This window comes from Pseudophryne corroboree, chromosome 5, assembly GCF_028390025.1.
Source record: "Pseudophryne corroboree isolate aPseCor3 chromosome 5, aPseCor3.hap2, whole genome shotgun sequence".
In the NCBI taxonomy this organism is placed as follows: domain Eukaryota; kingdom Metazoa; phylum Chordata; class Amphibia; order Anura; family Myobatrachidae; genus Pseudophryne; species Pseudophryne corroboree.
In genome coordinates, this window is record NC_086448.1 from 343,347,368 (window position 1) to 343,368,576 (window position 21,209).

At 42.4% G+C, this 21,209-nt stretch overlaps 1 protein-coding gene across 8 annotated transcripts in view; it reads right to left on the reverse strand.

Moving 5' to 3' along the window:
* Positions 1-21,209, reverse strand: part of GOLGA4 (golgin A4) — a 347,782-nt gene that overhangs the window by 192,362 nt on the left and 134,211 nt on the right. For all 8 annotated transcript variants that reach the window (XM_063922581.1, XM_063922575.1, XM_063922574.1 and 5 more), the window contains 2 exons: positions 4,754-4,852; positions 4,216-4,336 (listed from right to left, as the gene is read on the reverse strand). In XM_063922581.1, the coding sequence (XP_063778651.1) occupies positions 4,216-4,336; positions 4,754-4,852 (220 nt within the window). The remainder of the gene's footprint in view (positions 1-4,215; positions 4,337-4,753; positions 4,853-21,209) is intronic.

Consider the following 21,209-nt stretch of genomic DNA (forward strand, 5'->3'; position numbering starts at 1 on the left):
GGGTCTAACCTAACCGTCTGGTTTCGGGATTATAACATGGTCGAATAATAACACCCTCTTGTTGAAGGAGGGGACCCTTGACCACCACCTGTTGAAGATACAATTTACGAATTGCAGTTAACACTGGCTCCCTCTCTTGGGGGGAAGCCCGCCGGGTCCTCGGTGAGGGGGCATCTTCTCCCAGTCCAGCCTGTATCCCTGCGACACAATTTCTATTGCCCAGGGATCTAACAGGGAGTGAACCCACTTGTGGATGAACTTACGAAGGCGTGTCCCCACCGGGCCTAGCTCCGCCTGTGGAGCCCCAGCGACATGCGGTGGATTTTTGTAGAGGCCGGGGAGGACTTCTGTTCCTGGGGACTAGCTGTTTTGTACAGCTTCTTTCCTCTGCCCCCGGCTCTGACAAGAAAGGACGCACCTCAGACTTTCTTGTTTCTTTATTCGAAAAGCTGCATTTAATAATGTCGTGCTTTACCAGGCTGTGCAGGAATATAGGGCAAACTAGCTATAGCTGTGGAGACCAGGCCCAAGAACCTTTCTCCACACAATCCTCAGCCTTCCATAGCCTCTTAAGTCGGCATCATCTGTCCAATGTATATTCTACAGGACACGTCAAGCAGAAATCGACATAGCTTTTGACTCTAGGACCCAGTATACTCATGTCCCTTTGGGCATGCTTTATAATTATATATCTATCACTTAAGACAGCATCTTAAAATATTTATATGCATACTAGGGTCTCAATCTCTGCTGATAAGGTACCTGTCCACGCTGCCACAGCGCTATAAACCAATGCCGACACAATCGCCGGTCTGGGTAGTATACTAGAATGTGCACACTATCTGCAGGATCCCTGAGAATAGCTAGCGCAAACAGGACACCCAAGGGGAAGATTCTCAACACATCCTGGCCCTAGTGTGGAAAGGATACAGCCTGAGAATTCTCTTGTGGGAAGCTGCCGTCTCTTGTCTGGAGATTCCCGCTCTTTTTCCTCATGAGAGGAGGGAAATTTACCTCAGCATTCTTCCCCTTAACATGTGTACTCTCGTGTCAGGGACAGATGAGTCATCAGTGATATGCAAATCATCTTTTATTCCAATAATCATATATTGAATATCTTTTAGCCCTCTTGGCTGTAACTTTGCATTATCTTAGTCAACAGTGGAGTTAAACTCCGTGTCGATACCAGTGTTTGTTATTTTGGATAGTGAGCATAGAGAGACTCTGAAGGACTCTGTCACATAGGGACAGACCAGGGTAGATTTCCTTTCTGTTCCCTAACCTTTTGTGCAATAATTTTACCTCAGCACTTACACATATCCAAACAGGTGTCGGCGTTGTCGACGGAGACACCCTCCCACACACATATCCGCTCTATCACTTCCTTAGAGGAGCCTTTTACCTCAGACATGTCGACACACGCGTACCGACACACCACACACACACAGGGGATGCTCTATTTGAAGACAGTTCCCCCACCAGGCCCTTTGGAGAGACAGAGAGAGAGTATGCCAGCACACACCACAGCGCTATATAATACAGGGATGTACACTATACTGAGTGATTTTTCCCCTATAGCAGCTTATATACACAGTTTTGCGCCTAAATTTATGTGCCCCCCCTCTCTTTTTTACCCTTTGTGTACCAGGATACTGCAGGGGAGAGCCTGGGGTGCTTCCTTCCAGCTGAGCTGTGAAGAGAAAATGGCGCCGGTGTGCTGAGGAAGAAGGCCCGGCCCCCTCAGCGGCGAGCTTCTGTCCTTTTATGTAATTTAATGGCAGGGGTTTTTACACATATACAGTACTAGACTGTATTATGTGTGTTTTTATTGCCAAAAGGTAATCTAATTGCTGCCCAGGGCGCCCCCCCCCCCAGCACCCTGCACCCATCAGTGACCGGAGTGTGTGGTGTGCCAAGGGAGCAATGGCGCACAGCTGCAGTGCTGTGCGCTACCTTAATGAAGACTGGAGTCTTCAGACGCCGATATTCAACTTCTCTTCGGTTCTTCTGGCTCTGCAAGGGGAACGGCGGCGCGGCTCCGGGACCGGACGACCGAGGACTGGGCCTGTGTTCGATCCCTCTGGAGCTAATGGTGTCCAGTAGCCTTAGAAGCCCAAGCTAGCTGCAAGCAGGTAGGTTCGCTTCTCTCCCCTCAGTCCCACGTAGCATTGAGTCTGTTGCCAGCAGATCTCACTGAAAATAAAAAACCTAACAAATACTTTCTTTTCTAGGAAGCTCAGGAGAGCCCCTAGGGTGCATCCAGCTCTGGCCGGGCACAGATTCTAACCGAGGTCTGGAGGAGGGGCATAGAGGGAGGAGCCAGTGCACACCAGATATAGTACCTAATCTTTCTTTTAAGAGTGCCCAGTCTCCTGCGGAGCCCGTCTATTCCCCATGGTCCTTACGGAGTACCCAGCATCCACTAGGACGTCAGAGAAAGTCCGTATTTCTGAATATTTGGATATGGGATACTCAACCTGTATCTATCTATATATATATATATATATATCTATCTATATATCTATATATCTATATATCTATATATCTATCTATATATCTATATATATATATATATATATATATATATATATATATCTATATCTATCTATATAGCAAGCAGTTCGGCCGGCACTCTGTCATATAAACGAATTGCTTTGGTGCTCTATCAACTTAGATAAACACAATTCACCATAAAAACAATGGCACTCTGAAACTTGAATAGTTGAAGCATGTAGGTGTATCAAACAACCACCGTTTCGGGGTTTTTATGGTGAAATACATAAATAAAATATATATATATGTATGTATATATATATATATATATATATATATATATATTTATTTATTTATTTTTTTGAGCATGAGACCAGCCGCACATACTTTCAAAGCATATAATATAGGATTTGCACGGCTCCATAGAAATGTTGAAACATGAAATAATTACAGCCAGCAAATTCCACTTCAATGATTCACGATTTTATCACCATATTGCAAAAAGATCCAGACCAATAATTCCATAAAGTGCAAAGAAGTGCATAATATACAGGAAAACAATCAATGACGGAAAGGTGTGGGGAACATAGTTGCATATAAATACTCATCCAAAATGTCAGAAATGGAAGACGAGTTAGTCATCCTGCAGGTGCATCCGGGCTAGATGTAGGAGGATGCATATGTAGCTATGCTTTCCACTGCAGAATGCATAGCATGGAAGTTGACTTGGACACATAGGGGTATATACAATTGACGTCGAAAGCTGCCGTCTGTCGAAAAGACAGAAGTTTTCTACTTTTTTTAGGTCGGAAGGGGTTCCAACCTATTCAATATATTGGAGAAGTTGAGGAATTCAACTTTTCGAAAAGCACGTGGATCGCAGGTATAGCTGCCGATCCACGTGCTTGTGTCGGTTTTGGCCCCCTTTTCGACCATCTCAGTCCGACATAAAAAAATGTCGGTCTGAGATGTGGGACCCAGAAGAGGAGAGGGGGGCGAAGGGAGACGAGGGGGAGCCGCGGGCATATAGGGGAGATCAGCGCTACAGCACAGCGCTGCAGCAAGATGTCACAGAGCCGCGCCGCTCACGGCAGCTTCCACCCGGCTCCAGCAAGTGAGGTCACGCTTGCTAGAGCCGGGTGGACACTGCCATGAGGTCGGGCGGCTGTGTAACATCCTCCTGCAGCGCTACTATAGCGCTGATCCCCTCCGTCTGCCGGCGGCTGTCCCTGCTGGTCTCCCCACCACTAACCCTCTGCACCATAAGTGCAATTGATTCATTTAAAAACTATTTTTGCCAATACTGCGCCATAACTTCACTTATTGATCTACAATCACAGAACTTTATGGATCAAAACTTGATTTTATGAGTTAAACAATACTCGTTGTGGTAACCAATATTTGAAAACAATTCAAAGGATTGCCAAGGGAAAGTTGGTGCACCTACAGGACAAAAAAATTAACAACAAAGCAAATGGGAGTGTCAACATCTGAAATAATTATATAATAACATCAAATTCATTTTTTTTTCCATCTTAAGCAATAGCATTCTTTTGTAGTATTTGATACATAAGAAAACAATGCTTTAGATTTTTTTCAAGCTGCTTTGTGTTCTGTATGCTAGAAATGGTAATACTATTTCCTTCTAATCTTTGCATTATTTTATAGGTTAGCGAAAATACAGCATTGCTCTATAAGAATACACCCAAGCGACTGCCTTACCAGGTGTAGACCTGTTGTCTGAGTCCTCCTCCTGCCCAGCGCTCTGAGTTTCATGCTCTGATGAACTGATCATCTCCGAGTCTGTTTGTCCTTTTGCAAACCGTTGTTTAAGTAAGGTTACCTAGACAAATATGTAGGTAAAATGGTTACGACTCTTTTCAAACAAATATGTACATTTGTTTCTGTAAATAAAGGCAATCTAAAGGCCCATACACACGGTGAGATTCGGGCTATGCCCGATTCTCACTATGCGACAGGGGCTGGGTCGGCATCGCAAGCACATAATGAGTGTGCTTGCGATACGGACTATGTGTGATTTTGGTTAAGTGTCAATTTTGACTATCTCCTCTATAGAGATAGTCAAAATTGACTTACCTGCACAGTATATCTATTAGTGAGACAGTTCTGTAAATCCCATACAGAAGAGGTGGGAAAAAAACATTTTGTATGAACTCTCCATTTAGTAACTTTTTCTGTCCTTTATTAGTGTATTGTTCCACAGTCCATTGATGTACCAAATGTTTTAGTAGGTCCATACCTGAGTCTGTAGCACACTTATTAGCTGGTCTTTCTCCTCAAGGGAAGCGTCAAACTCTTCCTGCAGGTGCTTCTTGGCCTGCTGGTCCATCTGCAGCTCCTAACAGGAAAACGTACAAAACAGGCATTTGTCTAAACAGAGGTTTTCCATATCAGAATGTTACGCATGTCCCTCCTGTGCAGATTAATTCTAAGTAGAGTATAGAAGATGGAATACATTCAAAATATACAACGGTACTACACTATGGATTAGCATTACTGTTTTCCAAATAATTCTCAATAATGGGAAGAGTAATAACCAATTGTGGACAAACACTGAAACGGAGCACCAAGCTGCCAAGAGCAGGGGAGAGGAATGTTATTATCTTTTTCTAACTGGTAGTGCACCTTCACAAAGCACCTACTACTAAATGAGAATGAGAATATATTTAAAATGTCAGGCTTGTAACACAGGAGAACAAAAAAACAAACCAAAAAGCTATCAATGAGTAATACTGTATGTAAGCACAAGTCAGGTGTTTGCTAACACGTGAACCTATATTATATGTGAAGTCACAATGTGAAGGATTGGTCTAAAGTTTTTCAATCTGTATATATATATATATATATATATATGTTTCAGACAAGCAAATGTGCTAGCAGTGTGAGACATTTGAAAGTTCATAGAAGTTTATAATGTGGTGTTTTAAATGCACAACATGGAGATTGTGTGGGGTGGCACACTTGGGAGAACTTGACCCCAAAACAGAAATGTATGAAGATAATACATTGTTCAGTCATAATGTGACTTCTTACTCACTGCAGCTCTGTTATGTGCATTTGCCAATTCAAACTTATTTTATAGGTCAAAAAGATAAAACTACAGAGCAGAACAGGTCAATAAATTTTCTGTGACAACAAAGACCTAAGGTTGTGATAGGCAATCTGATACACTTCAGGACTGCATTATGCCGCTTACGGACCTTCAAAATGGCCATACATTATACCTAATCTCAGCAATTAATTACATGAATACATAACAAAAAGAAACATGATCAGAACATACTGTATACAAAAAGATAAAAGAAAACTTGTGCAGAAACATACAAGCAATGACAAGTCAAGGATAGAAGTATAGGCAATTGATGAGGTTGAAAAAAGACAAAATGTCCACCGTGTTCAACCTGTAATGTAATCCTTACGCTAATATGAATGTAACTATAGTTTACTATAATGACCCGGTTGAAGTTATGTTTATTCGTCTAATATCAAATATAATTCATGCTTTTTCTAATATAAACTATCTTAAATGCTGTACCCTTGGATATTGCTTTCATTTTTTTTTTTAATTTGGCGACTGAGTTCACCATTACTACCTTCTCTGGCAGAGTACTCCAAAACCTTACTGCCCTTACTGTGAAGAACCCTTTCCTTCGTATGGTATTACATTTCCTTTCTTCTAGTCTGAGAGGGTGTCCACATGTCCTGAGCAGAATTTTTTTAATAAACAAATCACCTGAAAGGTCCTTGTACAGTATTGTCCTTTTATATATTTGGAAATATTAATAATGTCCCCTCTTAACCGCCTTTTTTCAAGTGTAAAAATATCTAGCCTAGTAAGCCTTTCCTCATAGTCCAGTGCCTCCAGATCCTTAATTAATTTGGTTGCTCGCCTCTGAACCTTTTCTGAGATATCTTTTTTTATAGCATGGTGCCCAGAACTGTACACAATATTCAAGTTGTGGCCGTACTAATGAGTTATACACAGTGGCAGGATTACACTTGCATCCCTTGTCTCCATTTCCCGTTTATGAATACTAATACCTTATTTGCCTTTGTTGCTGCATTTTGACATTGAGTACTGCTGCTAAGTCTGTTATCAATGAGCACCCCCAAGTCTTTTTCAACTAGTTTCCCCTAAAACTTCCCAATTTAATTTGTAGGTTGCATTACTGTTTTTAGTCCCAAGGTACATAACTTAAAATTTTTCTATATTGAACTTCATTCTCCATTTGTCTGCCCAAACTTCCAATATAAGCAGGTCATTCTGTAGAGACTCAACAACCTTGTCAGAATCAATTGCTTCACAAAGTTTAGTATTGTCTGCAAAAATTGACAGTGTGCTTTTCAGACCCACTCCTAGGTCACTAATAAATGTTAAACAATAGTTGCACGAGTACGGACCCTTGCAGTATTCCACAGAGTACTGGGGCCCAGTCGGAAAACATCCCATTGACCACCACTCATTGTTCCCTGTTATCCAGCCATAAGCTTATCCAAGTACAACCAAGCCCTCTTAGTTTGGAAATCAGCCTCATATGTGGTACTGTGTCAAAGGCTTTAGCAAAATCTAAATAAACCACGCCCACTGTTTTACCCTGAACGATATTGTTGCTTACTTTCTCGTAAAAGCTAATTAAGTTAGTTTGGCATGACCTGTCCCTCACACAACCAATGGCCTAATTCAGATCTGATCGCAGCAGCAAATTTGTTAGCTAAAGGACAAAACCATGTGCACTGCAGGTGGGACAGATATAACCTGTACAGAGAGAGTTAGATTTGGGTGGGTTATTTTGTTTCTGTGCAGAGTAAAAATACTGGCTGCTTTATTTTTACATTCGAATGTAGATTTCAGTTTGAACACATCCCACCCAAATCTAACTCTCTCTGCACGTTACATCTGCCCCACCTGCAGTGCAACATGGTTTTGCCCAATTGCTAACAACGTGTTATACAATGCATCCGGAAAGTATTCACAGCGCTTCACTTTTTCCACATTGTTATGCTACAGCCTTATTCCAAAATGGAATAAATTAATTTTCCCCCCTCTACACACAATACCTCATAATGACAATGTGAAAAAAGTTTTTAGATTTTTATAAATTTATAAAAAAAGAAAAGAAAAAAAAAAAAGAAATCACAAGTACATAAGTATTCACAGCCTTTGCTCAATACTTTGTTGATGCACCTTTGGCAGCAATTACAGCCTCAAGTCTTTTTGAATGATGCCACAAGGTTGGCACACCTATCTTTGGGCAGTTTCGCCCATTCCTCTTTGCAGCACCTCTCAAGCTCCATCAGGTTGGATGGGAAGCATCGGTGCACAACGCTTTTCAGATCTCTCCAGAGATGTTCAATCGGATTCAAGTCTGGGCTCTGGCTGGGCCACTCAAGGGCATTCACAGCGTTGATTATGTTACAAAAAATCAGCGCTAATAAGCTGTGTAAGATAAATTTCACAATGTTTATTACATATTATATTTTATAAAACATATAATTATAAATGAATATATAATAGGATTTTAATACCTACCGGTAAATCCTTTTCTCTTAGTCCGTAGAGGATGCTGGGAACTCCAAAAGGACCATGGGGTATCGACGGGATCCGCAGGAGACATGGGCACTTTAAGAGTTTAAATGGGTGTGAACTGGATCCTCCCTCTATGCCTCTTCTCAAGACCTCAGTTATAGGAACTGTGCCCAGAAGAGACGGACATTTCGAGGAAAAGGATTTTGTTAAACTAAGGGTGAGATACATGCCAGCTCACACCACAACACACCGTACAACATGGCATTTCACTAAAACCAGTTAACAGTGTGAACCAACGAGATCAGCAACAGGCTGACCCTTACCAAAACACAACCTTTGTGTAACATAAGCAATAACTATATACAATTACTGCAGATAGAGTCCGCACTGGGACGGGCGCCCAGCATCCTCTACGGACTAAGAGAAAAGGATTTACCGGTAGATATTAAAATCCTATTTTCTCATACGTCCTAGAGGATGCAGGGAACTCCAAAAGGACCATGGGGTCTATACCAGAGCTCAAAACCGGGCGGGAGAGTGCGGATGACTCTGCAGCACCGATTGAGCAAACAGGAGGTCCTCATCAGCCAGGGTATCAAACTTGATATATAACAAGATTTCCGTTGTATCTTTGATTGCGCAAGAGGCTGCCTGGCTACACCAACTCCCCAAACAAGTGTCTCCCCAAAACACTTCAATTAGACCAGAATACAATGTAAAATAGAAAGTGGTTGAGGCTAGGCGCCCCTAAACAATATGTAAGTCACTTAAGGGAGATTTATACAATCCTTTCTGAGAGATGCTCCTCAGGATTTCCTTTTCATCAGTGCGTTTTCACTCTCAGTACATGAAATGGAATGAGAACATCACATGTGTGGTAAAGTTTAAAATTTAATACAACACACTAGTATCAACATTTTTAAAAGGTTAAAAATAATTCAATGAGTCCCAGTGCGGGGTGCTGCAGATGGAACAATTACCAGAGCAGTTGGAGAACTGGGATAAACAGTCCTCAAACGAGTGTGTTATTAAACAGTCACCACAACGATCCTCCCGGGTAGGCAGTCAGGTGTACTTCTCTGGTAACAGCAAGGCAGTCCACCCTTCACCGGAACGCAGGATCCACAAGAATAGCCAACGCGTTTCAACCCAAACTGCTATGGGTCTTTCTCAAGGCGATGTGTGAAATGTCCCATCCGGGGTCCTCTTTTAAACCCTGATCCACCAATCGTGGAGCATCTAAAAATTTCACCCAATGACATCCCTCCTTGTAAAGATGGATTCTAACTGTCACTCAAAGTTTCTTCCCTCTGTAACAGTTCCTATAGGGAGACTCCCCTGTCAGTCAGCCCACGGAATCGTCGGCCGGAAGTGCGTCTATCTACTTCCGCCCGCCGGGTAGATCCTCCTCGTGTGTGTCTCCACGTGGTCTCCCCGGCGCGTCGTTGCAGGAAGTTCGGGGAGTCGTTGCCGGAAGTTCGGGGATTACGTCACTTCCGCCCAGACTTCTAATCCCCCGTGGACGCGACCATCTCTGGAGTTCCGCCCATAGGTTGTAATTACGTCACTTCCGGTCACGTTTCCATGCGCTGTCTGATTCTTTCATTAATGCATGTAGAGCAGCTTTTCAATGCAGAATTATGGCTTCTATTTCCCAAATACAGTAAAGCCCTTTTGTGGGATAAACATATTTCAATTAAAATATACACTTGTACACATAATGTTTCATTAAGTTACTTAAAAAATACTAATATACGAAGATGATTTCTAAAATTCGAAGATGATTTCTAAAATTATTGTCTTTAAAAATCCTTACTTTATCTGAACACTCCTAAAATACAACAATTGGTTAGCTCCTTAATCAACACCCCCTAAAAAGTCACCTTCTATAAAAACCATTTCAATTCAAAATCATTGTTAATCCCATAAGGATATAACGTATTAAAATTGTGAAAGAAAAGGTTGTTGTGAATCCCTGGCAAGTAACGCAAAAAAAAGAGCAGCCCGTAGGCCGGTTCACCACACCTGAACCTCACCAAAAAATTCAAATAACCACAATTTTTGAATACAAATGTGTGGGACACCAGAATAACAGGCGCTTAACAGATAAAATAACGGAATATACTTAGTAAAACATCCCTGGAATATGCAGGAAAGGTGGAATTTCCAGTTGTCGTGTCTACGGGCGTATTCCCCTTCTCTGAAGCGATTCTTTCTCCTCAACTCGATATTAACATGCAAAAGATGGTATATATATACATGTGTAGTATTGTTTCAATAATGGATAAATCTCTTTGAATATCAAAGATATGTAACACAGGAAGGGCTATATTCATCCGTCAGCAAGGCGTACCCCAACTCACTTTCCAAACGAAAGAAGAAAGCCTATCAAGGTATCTTTATCTTGTCCACCTCAGTGTTTTGAAAATCACAGATTTAAATGGTGAACCCCTTTTACCAAAGAAATGAGCGTACCTCACTCACACAAAAAGGGGATAATTGACACACATAAAGGTATCTTTCATTCCTTGTATATTGGATGTAAGGCGTACCCTACTCACGGAAATAAAGATTATTTTCAAGCACATCTGGGTTTCTTTCGATGATCAGACGTGTTAGTGATTAACACTAATTGCCCTCATGTGTGGATGGTTCCCAAAATCAGAAAAAAGGATAATAGTTCACGATGTATCCACATGCAAAAAGTTTGTATTTTATTTAAAAAGATGCCCCATACATAAGGGGTAAAAACAACAGACAACAATGAAAATGGTGTGTACAGTCCAAAGGGTGTTATAGCAGCATGGACAGTGTATCCAAAAACATAGCAAAAAAAATATTTTAAAGTCCAAAATTAAAAGATATAGTATAAAACAATTCGTACCTAGATGGTATAATGAAAAGTCCACACTCTCAGCTGGTCAACATGTTTCGGCCTGTCATAGGCCTTTATCAAGACATCAAGATGTCTTGATAAAGGCCTATGACAGGCCGAAACATGTTGACCAGCTGAGAGTGTGGACTTTTCATTATACCATCTAGGTACGAATTGTTTTATACTATATCTTTTAATTTTGGACTTTAAAATATTTTTTTTGCTATGTTTTTGGATACACTGTCCATGCTGCTATAACACCCTTTGGACTGTACACACCATTTTCATTGTTGTCTGTTGTTTTTACCCCTTATGTATGGGGCATCTTTTTAAATAAAATACAAACTTTTTGCATGTGGATACATCGTGAACTATTATCCTTTTTTCTGATTTTGGGAACCATCCACACATGAGGGCAATTAGTGTTAATCACTAACACGTCTGATCATCGAAAGAAACCCAGATGTGCTTGAAAATAATCTTTATTTCCGTGAGTAGGGTACGCCTTACATCCAATATACAAGGAATGAAAGATACCTTTATGTGTGTCAATTATCCCCTTTTTGTGTGAGTGAGGTACACTCATTTCTTTGGTAAAAGGGGTTCACCATTTAAATCTGTGATTTTCAAAACACTGAGGTGGACAAGATAAAGATACCTTGATAGGCTTTCTTCTTTCGTTTGGAAAGTGAGTTGGGGTACGCCTTGCTGACGGATGAATATAGCCCTTCCTGTGTTACATATCTTTGATATTCAAAGAGATTTATCCATTATTGAAACAATACTACACATGTATATATATACCATCTTTTGCATGTTAATATCGAGTTGAGGAGAAAGAATCGCTTCAGAGAAGGGGAATACGCCCGTAGACACGACAACTGGAAATTCCACCTTTCCTGCATATTCCAGGGATGTTTTACTAAGTATATTCCGTTATTTTATCTGTTAAGCGCCTGTTATTCTGGTGTCCCACACATTTGTATTAAAATTGTAAATGCACTGCATTTCGCATTTGGCCAGAAGGGAGGCTATATCTTTCTGTCGTTGATTACATTTGACCAACTTAATCCCTGCAAATCTTATAATTCCCTGCGTTGAACCATTATGATATTTTTTGAAATGGTTAGAGAGAGCATGTGTCTCTAGCCCCTTCCTGATATTACGACAATGCTCCCCTATACGTACTTTTAAAGGACGAGAAGTCCGCCCTATATAATACAGGTGGCAGGAGCATTCTATAATGTACACCACATTTTTCATATTGCATGTAATGAAATCCGTCAGTTTCCATGTGAAACTGTTGATGGTAATTGTATCTAGTTTCTTTGTGCCGTCATTCTTAATTTCTCTACATCCAAGGCATTCTCCGCAACGGTGGAAACCCTTAGTCAGGATTCTACCTTCTCGTTTCTTTTGCGGGACACAGCTCTTCACTAGGGCATTCTTCAAACTCGGCGCTTTTTTATAAATGAAAACTGGACGTTCAGGGATCACTCTTCCCAAGATTGGGTCTTTAAGCAAAATTTTCCAGTTTTTTCTAAATGATTTCTCTAAAAGTTTATGCTGTGTATTGTAACTTGTAATAAAGGCCCATTCATATCTGTCCCCTTTTGATTTAGCCTGTGGTCCAGACTCTAATAGTTTCCTCCTGTCCATCTTCTCTGCCGTTTCCATTGCTTGTTCCACCAATTCAATTTTATATCCATTTTCCTCAAATATCTCCTTCATTTCATTCGCCTGTTCCCTAAATAAAGTCTCCGTTGTACAGTTCCGTTTTAACCGTTTGAACTGGCCCTGAGGGATGGAGTTGAGCCAGTTAACATGGTGGCAACTGTTATATTCTATATATTTCCGTGAATCTGTCTGTTTCACATAGGTTTTGGTATGTAGGGTATTGTTCTCTACAAAGACAGTAATGTCTAAGAAATCGACCTTTAATTTGTTTATATTAAACGTCAACTCTATGTTTAAATTCTTAGTATTCAAATATGTGCAAAACTGAGCTAAAGCTTCCTGATCCCCCTTCCATATGAAAAAGATATCGTCTATGTAACGACGCCAGGACACCAGGCTTGCTCCGAACGGATTGTTGTTCCAAATACAATCTTTCTCCCATTGGCCCATGAATATATTGGCGTAGCTCGGAGCAAACCTGGTGCCCATGGCTGTCCCCACTTTTTGGACATAAAAGGACCCATTAAAAATGAAGTAGTTATTGTGTAAAATAAAACTTATGCCATCCACAATAAAATCTTGTAATGCTCCCTCCAAGGTGCTTTCTCTCAGATATTTAGTTACAGCCTGTATGCCATCTTCATGTTTAATAATCGAATAAAGTGATTTGACATCGGCAGTGACCATAAACATATTCTCATCCCATTCTACTGTAGTAAGAAAATTTAAAAATTGTTATGTGTCTTTTAAATGGGACATATTATTGTTCACTAAAGGTTGTAAGAAAAAATCTATGTATTCGGACATATTGGTTGTGGCTGACCCCACTCCGGATACAATGGGTCTGCCCGGTGGATTAGTGACACTCTTGTGCACCTTGGGCAACAAATAAAGTGCAGGTGTCATGGGGTCACTATTTATCAAAAATCTGATCTTTCTCCTCAAGGATTCCTAAGGCCTCATATTTCTCTACCAGCTTCTGTAGTTCAGTGCATATCTTCCCTGTTGGGTCAGATCTCAATTTGGCATAGGTGTCCTTGTCTTCTACATGATCTTCCACTAACTTTAAATACCATTCGGTATCCATTACTACTACTCCTCCACCTTTATCGGCGGGTTTAATGGTTATACTTGAATTTTCCTTGAGGGTTTTCAATGCGGATCTTTCTTTAAAAGAAAGATTAAACTTAATCCCTTCAGGTTTGATGTCTCTCAGATCACTTTTCACTAGTTCGCAGAATGTGTCTATAAAATTTCCCTTGACATGTGAGGGAAAAAATACAGACTTGGGCTTAAATGGTGTTCTTGCTGGAATTTCTGCAGCCCCCAATTCCTCCACTGTTTCCTTACCAAGGAAAAACTTTTTCAAACATAGTTTGCAAACAAATTTATGGATGTCCACGAACGTCTCGAACTTGTTAATAGATACGGAGGGTGCATACTTGAGTCCCTTTTCTAAGACTCTCCTTTCATGTATTGTTAATACATGGGAACTCAAGTTGAATATTTTTATTCCCTTTTCTTCCTCTACAGCACTCCCTTCCTCCCTGTCTAGTCTCCCATCTGAGCAGACCATCTGTTCCCTTTGTTCGCCGTTATCCACTGTCCTTGTCCCTTTCCTTTTCCTTTTTCCTTTCTTCTTTTTCACTTTGATCTTTTTTACTCCCCCTCTTTTTCCCCTGTGGGATCTTCTTTTCTTTATTATCTCCAATTCGAATTCCTCCCTCTCCTCTCTAAAAAACAAGGAGATCTTTCTCTCTCTTCAAAATCCAAATACCTATTCCTTAGTTGGAGTGGTGTGGAATTTGATGTTATCTTATTCCTTCCCCTCCTTATTTCCTCACTCCCCTGCCTCTCAGATCTATTTCTTGAACGAGACGGAGTCCGCTCCGCCTCTTGTACCTGTCTCCTACGGGGACCTTCATTTCTCCCAGTCCTGCTTTCTCTGTTCTCATCTCTTCGTCGATCTTTATCCCTGTTGATCCAGCTTCTATCCTCTCTCCATCCTCTCCCTTGTCCTTCGTTTCTCTCGTATGATCTATATCCGTCTCCATAATTCTCATTGGATTCTTGGGGTAACCTAAAATCCACTCTCCGTTCTCGGGGGTTATGAGTTATTTGTTTTCTCCAATTGATATTTCCCCTTCTATTGGACTCTGCTCTTCCCTTATCATTGTTCAAGCAATGCTTCACCTGTGTCTCTGGTATGTCATTGGATGAGATGACTTCCTCCTCTGATTCTTTCTTGTCCCTTATAAATTTCCTTATTTTTCTATCTACTAAGATCTTCTCGTTCTTCTTAATATTCACTTCTATTCTGTTCTCAAACAATTTATAATCTGCTACATCTGCAAACGGAGTGATAAGGTCTTTGCACTTCTTAATCTCCTCATCTAAATGGGATAATTCCCGCCTTCTCCAATTGATAATTAAATTCATCAATGAGAATGAGCATTCATTAACAATTCTCTCCCACTCGTCCTTAAATGAATCACTCGAGGTCTCAAAGTCAAATCACTTTATTCGATTATTAAACATGAAGATGGCATACAGGCTGTAACTAAATATCTGAGAGAAAGCACCTTGGAGGGAGCATTACAAGATTTTATTGTGGATGGCATAAGTTTTATTTTACACAATAACTACTTCATTTTTAATGGGTCCTTTTATGTCCAAAAAGTGGGGACAGCCATGGGCACCAGGTTTGCTCCGAGCTACGTCAATATATTCATGGGCCAATGGGAGAAAGATTGTATTTGGAACAACAATCCGTTCGGAGCAAGCCTGGTGTCCTGGCGTCGTTACATAGACTATATCTTTTTCATATGGAAGGGGGATCAGGAAGCTTTAGCTCAGTTTTGCACATATTTGAATACTAAGAATTTAAACATAGAGTTGACGTTTAATATAAACAAATTAAAGGTCGATTTCTTAGACATTACTGTCTTTGTAGAGAACAATACCCTACATACCAAAACCTATGTGAAACAGACAGATTCACGGAAATATATAGAATATAACAGTTGCCACCATGTTAACTGGCTCAACTCCATCCCTCAGGGCCAGTTCAAACGGTTAAAACGGAACTGTACAACGGAGACTTTATTTAGGGAACAGGCGAATGAAATGAAGGAGATATTTGAGGAAAATGGATATAAAATTGAATTGGTGGAACAAGCAATGGAAACGGCAGAGAAGATGGACAGGAGGAAACTATTAGAGTCTGGACCACAGGCTAAATCAAAAGGGGACAGATATGAATGGGCCTTTATTACAAGTTACAATACACAGCATAAACTTTTAGAGAAATCATTTAGAAAAAACTGGAAAATTTTGCTTAAAGACCCAATCTTGGGAAGAGTGATCCCTGAACGTCCAGTTGTCATTTATAAAAAAGCGCCGAGTTTGAAGAATGCCCTAGTGAAGAGCTGTGTCCCGCAAAAGAAACGAGAAGGTAGAATCCTGACTAAGGGTTTCCACCGTTGCGGAGAATGCCTTGGATGTAGAGAAATTAAGAATGACGGCACAAAGAAACTAGATACAATTACCATCAACAGTTTCACATGGAAACTGACGGATTTCATTACATGCAATATGAAAAATGTGGTGTACATTATAGAATGCTCCTGCCACCTGTATTATATAGGGCGGACTTCTCGTCCTTTAAAAGTACGTATAGGGGAGCATTGTCGTAATATCAGGAAGGGGCTAGAGACACATGCTCTCTCTAACCATTTCAAAAAATATCATAATGGTTCAACGCAGGGAATTATAAGATTTGCAGGGATTAAGTTGGTCAAATGTAATCAACGACAGAAAGATATAGCCTCCCTTCTGGCCAAATGCGAAATGCAGTGCATTTACAATTTTAATACGTTATATCCTTATGGGATTAACAATGATTTTGAATTGAAATGGTTTTTATAGAAGGTGACTTTTTAGGGGGTGTTGATTAAGGAGCTAACCAATTGTTGTATTTTAGGAGTGTTCAGATAAAGTAAGGATTTTTAAAGACAATAATTTTAGAAATCATCTTCGAATTTTAGAAATCATCTTCGTATATTAGTATTTTTTAAGTAACTTAATGAAACATTATGTGTACAAGTGTATATTTTAATTGAAATATGTTTATCCCACAAAAGGGCTTTACTGTATTTGGGAAATAGAAGCCATAATTCTGCATTGAAAAGCTGCTCTACATGCATTAATGAAAGAATCAGACAGCGCATGGAAACGTGACCGGAAGTGACGTAATTACAACCTATGGGCGGAACTCCAGAGATGGTCGCGTCCACGGGGGATTAGAAGTCTGGGCGGAAGTGACGTAATCCCCGAACTTCCGGCAACGACTCCCCGAACTTCCGGCAACGACGCGCCGGGGAGACCACGTGGAGACACACACGAGGAGGATCTACCCGGCGGGCGGAAGTAGATAGACGCACTTCCGGCCGACGATTCCGTGGGCTGACTGACAGGGGAGTCTCCCTATAGGAACTGTTACAGAGGGAAGAAACTTTGAGTGACAGTTAGAATCCATCTTTACAAGGAGGGATGTCATTGGGTGAAATTTTTAGATGCTCCACGATTGGTGGATCAGGGTTTAAAAGAGGACCCCGGATGGGACATTACACACATCGCCTTGAGAAAGACCCATAGCAGTTTGGGTTGAAACGCGTTGGCTATTCTTGTGGATCCTGCGTTCCGGTGAAGGGTGGACTGCCTTGCTGTTACCAGAGAAGTACACCTGACTGCCTACCCGGGAGGATCGTTGTGGTGACTGTTTAATAACACACTCGTTTGAGGACTGTTTATCCCAGTTCTCCAACTGCTCTGGTAATTGTTCCATCTGCAGCACCCCGCACTGGGACTCATTGAATTATTTTTAACCTTTTAAAAATGTTGATACCAATGTGTTGTATTAAATTTTAAACTTTACCACACATGTGATGTTCTCATTCCATTTCATGTACTGAGAGTGAAAACGCACTGATGAAAAGGAAATCCTGAGGAGCATCTCTCAGAAAGGAATGTATAAATCTCCCTTAAGTGACTTACATATTGTTTAGGGGCGCCTAGCCTCAACCACTTTCTATTTTACATTGTATTCTAGGGTATCAAACTTGTAGAACTTCGCAAAGGTGTTTGACCCCGACCAAGTAGCTGCTCGGCAAAGCTGTAAAGCCGAGACACCTCGGGCAGCCGCCCAAGACGAACCCACCTTCCTAGTGGAATGGGTTTTCACTGATTTCGGTAATGGCAAACCAGCCGTAGAATGAGCCTGCTGAATCGTATTACAGATCCAGTGTGCAATAGTCTGCTTAGAAGCAGGAGCGCCAACCTTGTTGGCCGCACACAGGACAAACAGTGCCTCTGTCTTCCTAACCCGAGCCGTTCTGGCTACATAAATTTTCAAAGCTCTGACCACATCAAGAGACTTGGAATCAGCCAAGGTTTCAGTAGCCACAGGCAACACAATAGGTTGGTTCATGTGAAACGAAGAAACCACCTTCGGTAGAAATTGTTGACGAGTTCTCAACTCTGCTCTATCCTCATGGAAAATCAGATAGGGGATTTTGTGAGACAAAGCCGCCAATTCAGACACCCGCCTTGCGGAAGCCAAAGCCAATAGCATGACCACCTTCCAAGTGAGAAATTTCAACACTACCTTTTGTAAAGGTTCAAACCAATGTGACGTAAGGAACTGTAACACCACATTAAGGTCCCACGGTGCCACAGGGGGCACAAACGGAGGTTGGATGTGTAGCACGCCTTTCACGAAAGTCTGCACTTCTGGAAGTGAGGCTATTTCCCTTTGAAAGAAAATTGATAAGGCCGACACCTGCACTTTAACGGAGCCTAACTTCAGGCCCGCATCCACACCTGCTTGCAAAAAGTGGAGAAAACGACCAGCTGAAATTCTTCTGCAGGAGCCTTCTTGGATTCACACCAAGACACACATTTTCTCCAAATATCGTGATAATGCTTCGCCATTACCTCCTTTCTAGCGTTGAGTTGAGTGGGGATGACTTTCCCTGGGAATACCCTTCCTAGCTAGGATTTGGCGTTCAACCGCCATGCTGTCAAACGCAACTGCGGTAAGTCCTGGAACACACACGGCCCTTGCTGTAACAGATCCTCTCTGAGAGGAAGAGGCCAGGGAACTCCTGTGAGTAATTCCTGAAGATCCAGATACCAGGCCCTCCGTGGCCAATCTGGAACGAGTATCGTCCGAACCCTTGTTCTTCTTATGTTCCTTAATACCTTTGGGATGTGGAAACGGAGGGAACACATAGGCCGACTGAAACACCCACGGTGTCACTAGTGCGTCCACTGCTATTACTTAAGGGTCCCTCGACCTGGAACAATATGTCCGAAGCTTCTTGTTGAGGCAAGACGCCATCATGTCATTTGAGGAAGTCCCCAATGACTTGTCACTTCTGCAAAGACCTCTTGATGAAGACCCCACTCTCCTGGATGGAGATCGTGTCTGCTGAGGAAGTCTGCTTCCCAGTTGTCCACTCCTGGAATAAAGACCGCTGACAGAGCGCTTGCATGTTTTTCCGCCCAGCGAAGAACCTTGGTGGCCTCCCCCATCGCCGCTCTGCTCATCGTTCCGCCCTGGCTGTTTACGTGCACCACGGCTGTGATGTTGTCCGACTGAATCAGGACGGGCAGGTCGCGAAGATGTTCCGCCTGCCTCAGGCCGTTGCAGATGGCCCTCAACTCCAGCACGTTTATGTGCAGACAAGCTTCCTGGCTTGACCATTTTCCCTGGATATTTTGTCCCTGTGTGACTGCTCCCCAACCTCGGAGACTCGCGTCCGTGGTCACCAGAATCCAATCTTGGATTCTGAACCTGCGACCATCTAGGAGGTGAGAAATTTGGAGCCACCACAGGAGAGAAACCCTGGCCCTGGGGGACAGGCTCATCTTCCGGTGCATATGCAGATGGGACCCGAATCACTTGTCCAGCAGGTCCCACTGAAACGTTCTTGCATGGAACCTGCCAAACGGAATGGCCTCGTAGGCCGCCACCATTTTTCCCAGCACTCGAGTGCAGTGATGAATCGACACTCTTGGCTGTTTCAGAAGTTCCTTGACCATGTTCTGGATTTCCTGAGCTTTTTCCAACGTGAGGAAGATCCTCTGCAGGTCGGTGTCCAGAATCATGCCCAAAAACGATAGCTGAGTTGTCGGAATCAACTGCGACTTTTGTAAATTTAGGAGCCAGCATTGCTGTTGCAGCACCTGCAGGGAGAGCGCAACGCTTTTCAGTAACTGCTCCTGTGATCTCGCCTTTATCAGGAGATCGTCCAAGTACGGGATAATTGTGACCCCTTGCTTGCGCAGGAGCACCATCATTTCCGACCATTATCTTGGTGAAAATCCTCGGGGCCGTGGAAAGACCAAACGGCAATGTCTGAAATTTGTAGTGACAATCCTGAACCTCAGGTACGCCTGATGAGGAGATATATGGGGACATGTAGGTACGCATCCTTTATGTCGACCGACACCATAAAATCCCCCTCTTCCAGACTAGAGATCACTGCTCGGAGAGATTCCATCTTGAATTTAAATTTTTTTAAATAAAGGTTGAGGGATTTTAAGTTCAGAATCGGCCTGACCGAGCCATCCGGTTTCGGGACCACAAACAGGGTTGAATAAAACCAGTCTCCACGTTGTGACGGGGTACCGTGACAATGACTTGCTGTTGACACAGCTTTTGTATTGCAGCACATACTACCTCTCTCTCTGGAAGAGAAACTGGTAAGACCGATTTGAAAAATCGGTGCGGAGGCACGTCTTGGAATTCCAGCTTGTATCCTTGGGTCACAATATCCCGCACCCAAGGATCTAGGTCCGAGCGAACCCAGACCTGACTGAAAAGTTGAAGACGTGCCCCCACCAGTGCGGACTCCCACAGCGGAGCCCCAGCGTCTTGCGGTGGACTTGGTTGAAGCCAGGGAGGACTTTTGTTCCTGGGAGCTTGCCCCAGCCGGGGATCTTGTACCTCTTCCCTTACCTCTGGCCGCGAGGAAGGAAAAACCACGTCCTTTCCTGAACTTATGCGACCGAAAGGACTGCATCTGGTATTGAGGTGTTTTCTTTTGCTGTGGAGGGGCAAAAGGCAAAAAGGAAGACTTACCAGCGGTAGCTGTGGAAACCAGGTCCGCGAGGCCCTCACCAAACAAAACTTCAACTTTGTAGGGCAGAGCCTCCATAGCCTTCTTAAAGTCAGCATCACCATTCCATTGATGAGTCCACAACGCCCTCCTAGCCGAGATTGCCATGGCATTGGCCCTTGATCCCAAGAGGCCAATATCCCTCGCAGCCTCTCTTAGATAAACCGCTGCTTCCCTGATGTGACCCAGGGTCAAAACTACGCTGTCCCTATCCAGGGTGTCTATGTCAGATAACAAGTTATCTGCCCACTTTTCAATAGCGCTACTCACCCATGCCGATACTACGGTCGGCCTGAGTAGCGTACCGGTAGTAACATAAATAGATTTTAAGGTAGTTTCCAGTTTACGATCCGCAGGATCCTTAAGGGCTGCCGTGTCAGGGGACGGTAGCGCCACCTTCTTGGACAAACGCGCCAGGGTTGTCCACTGTGGG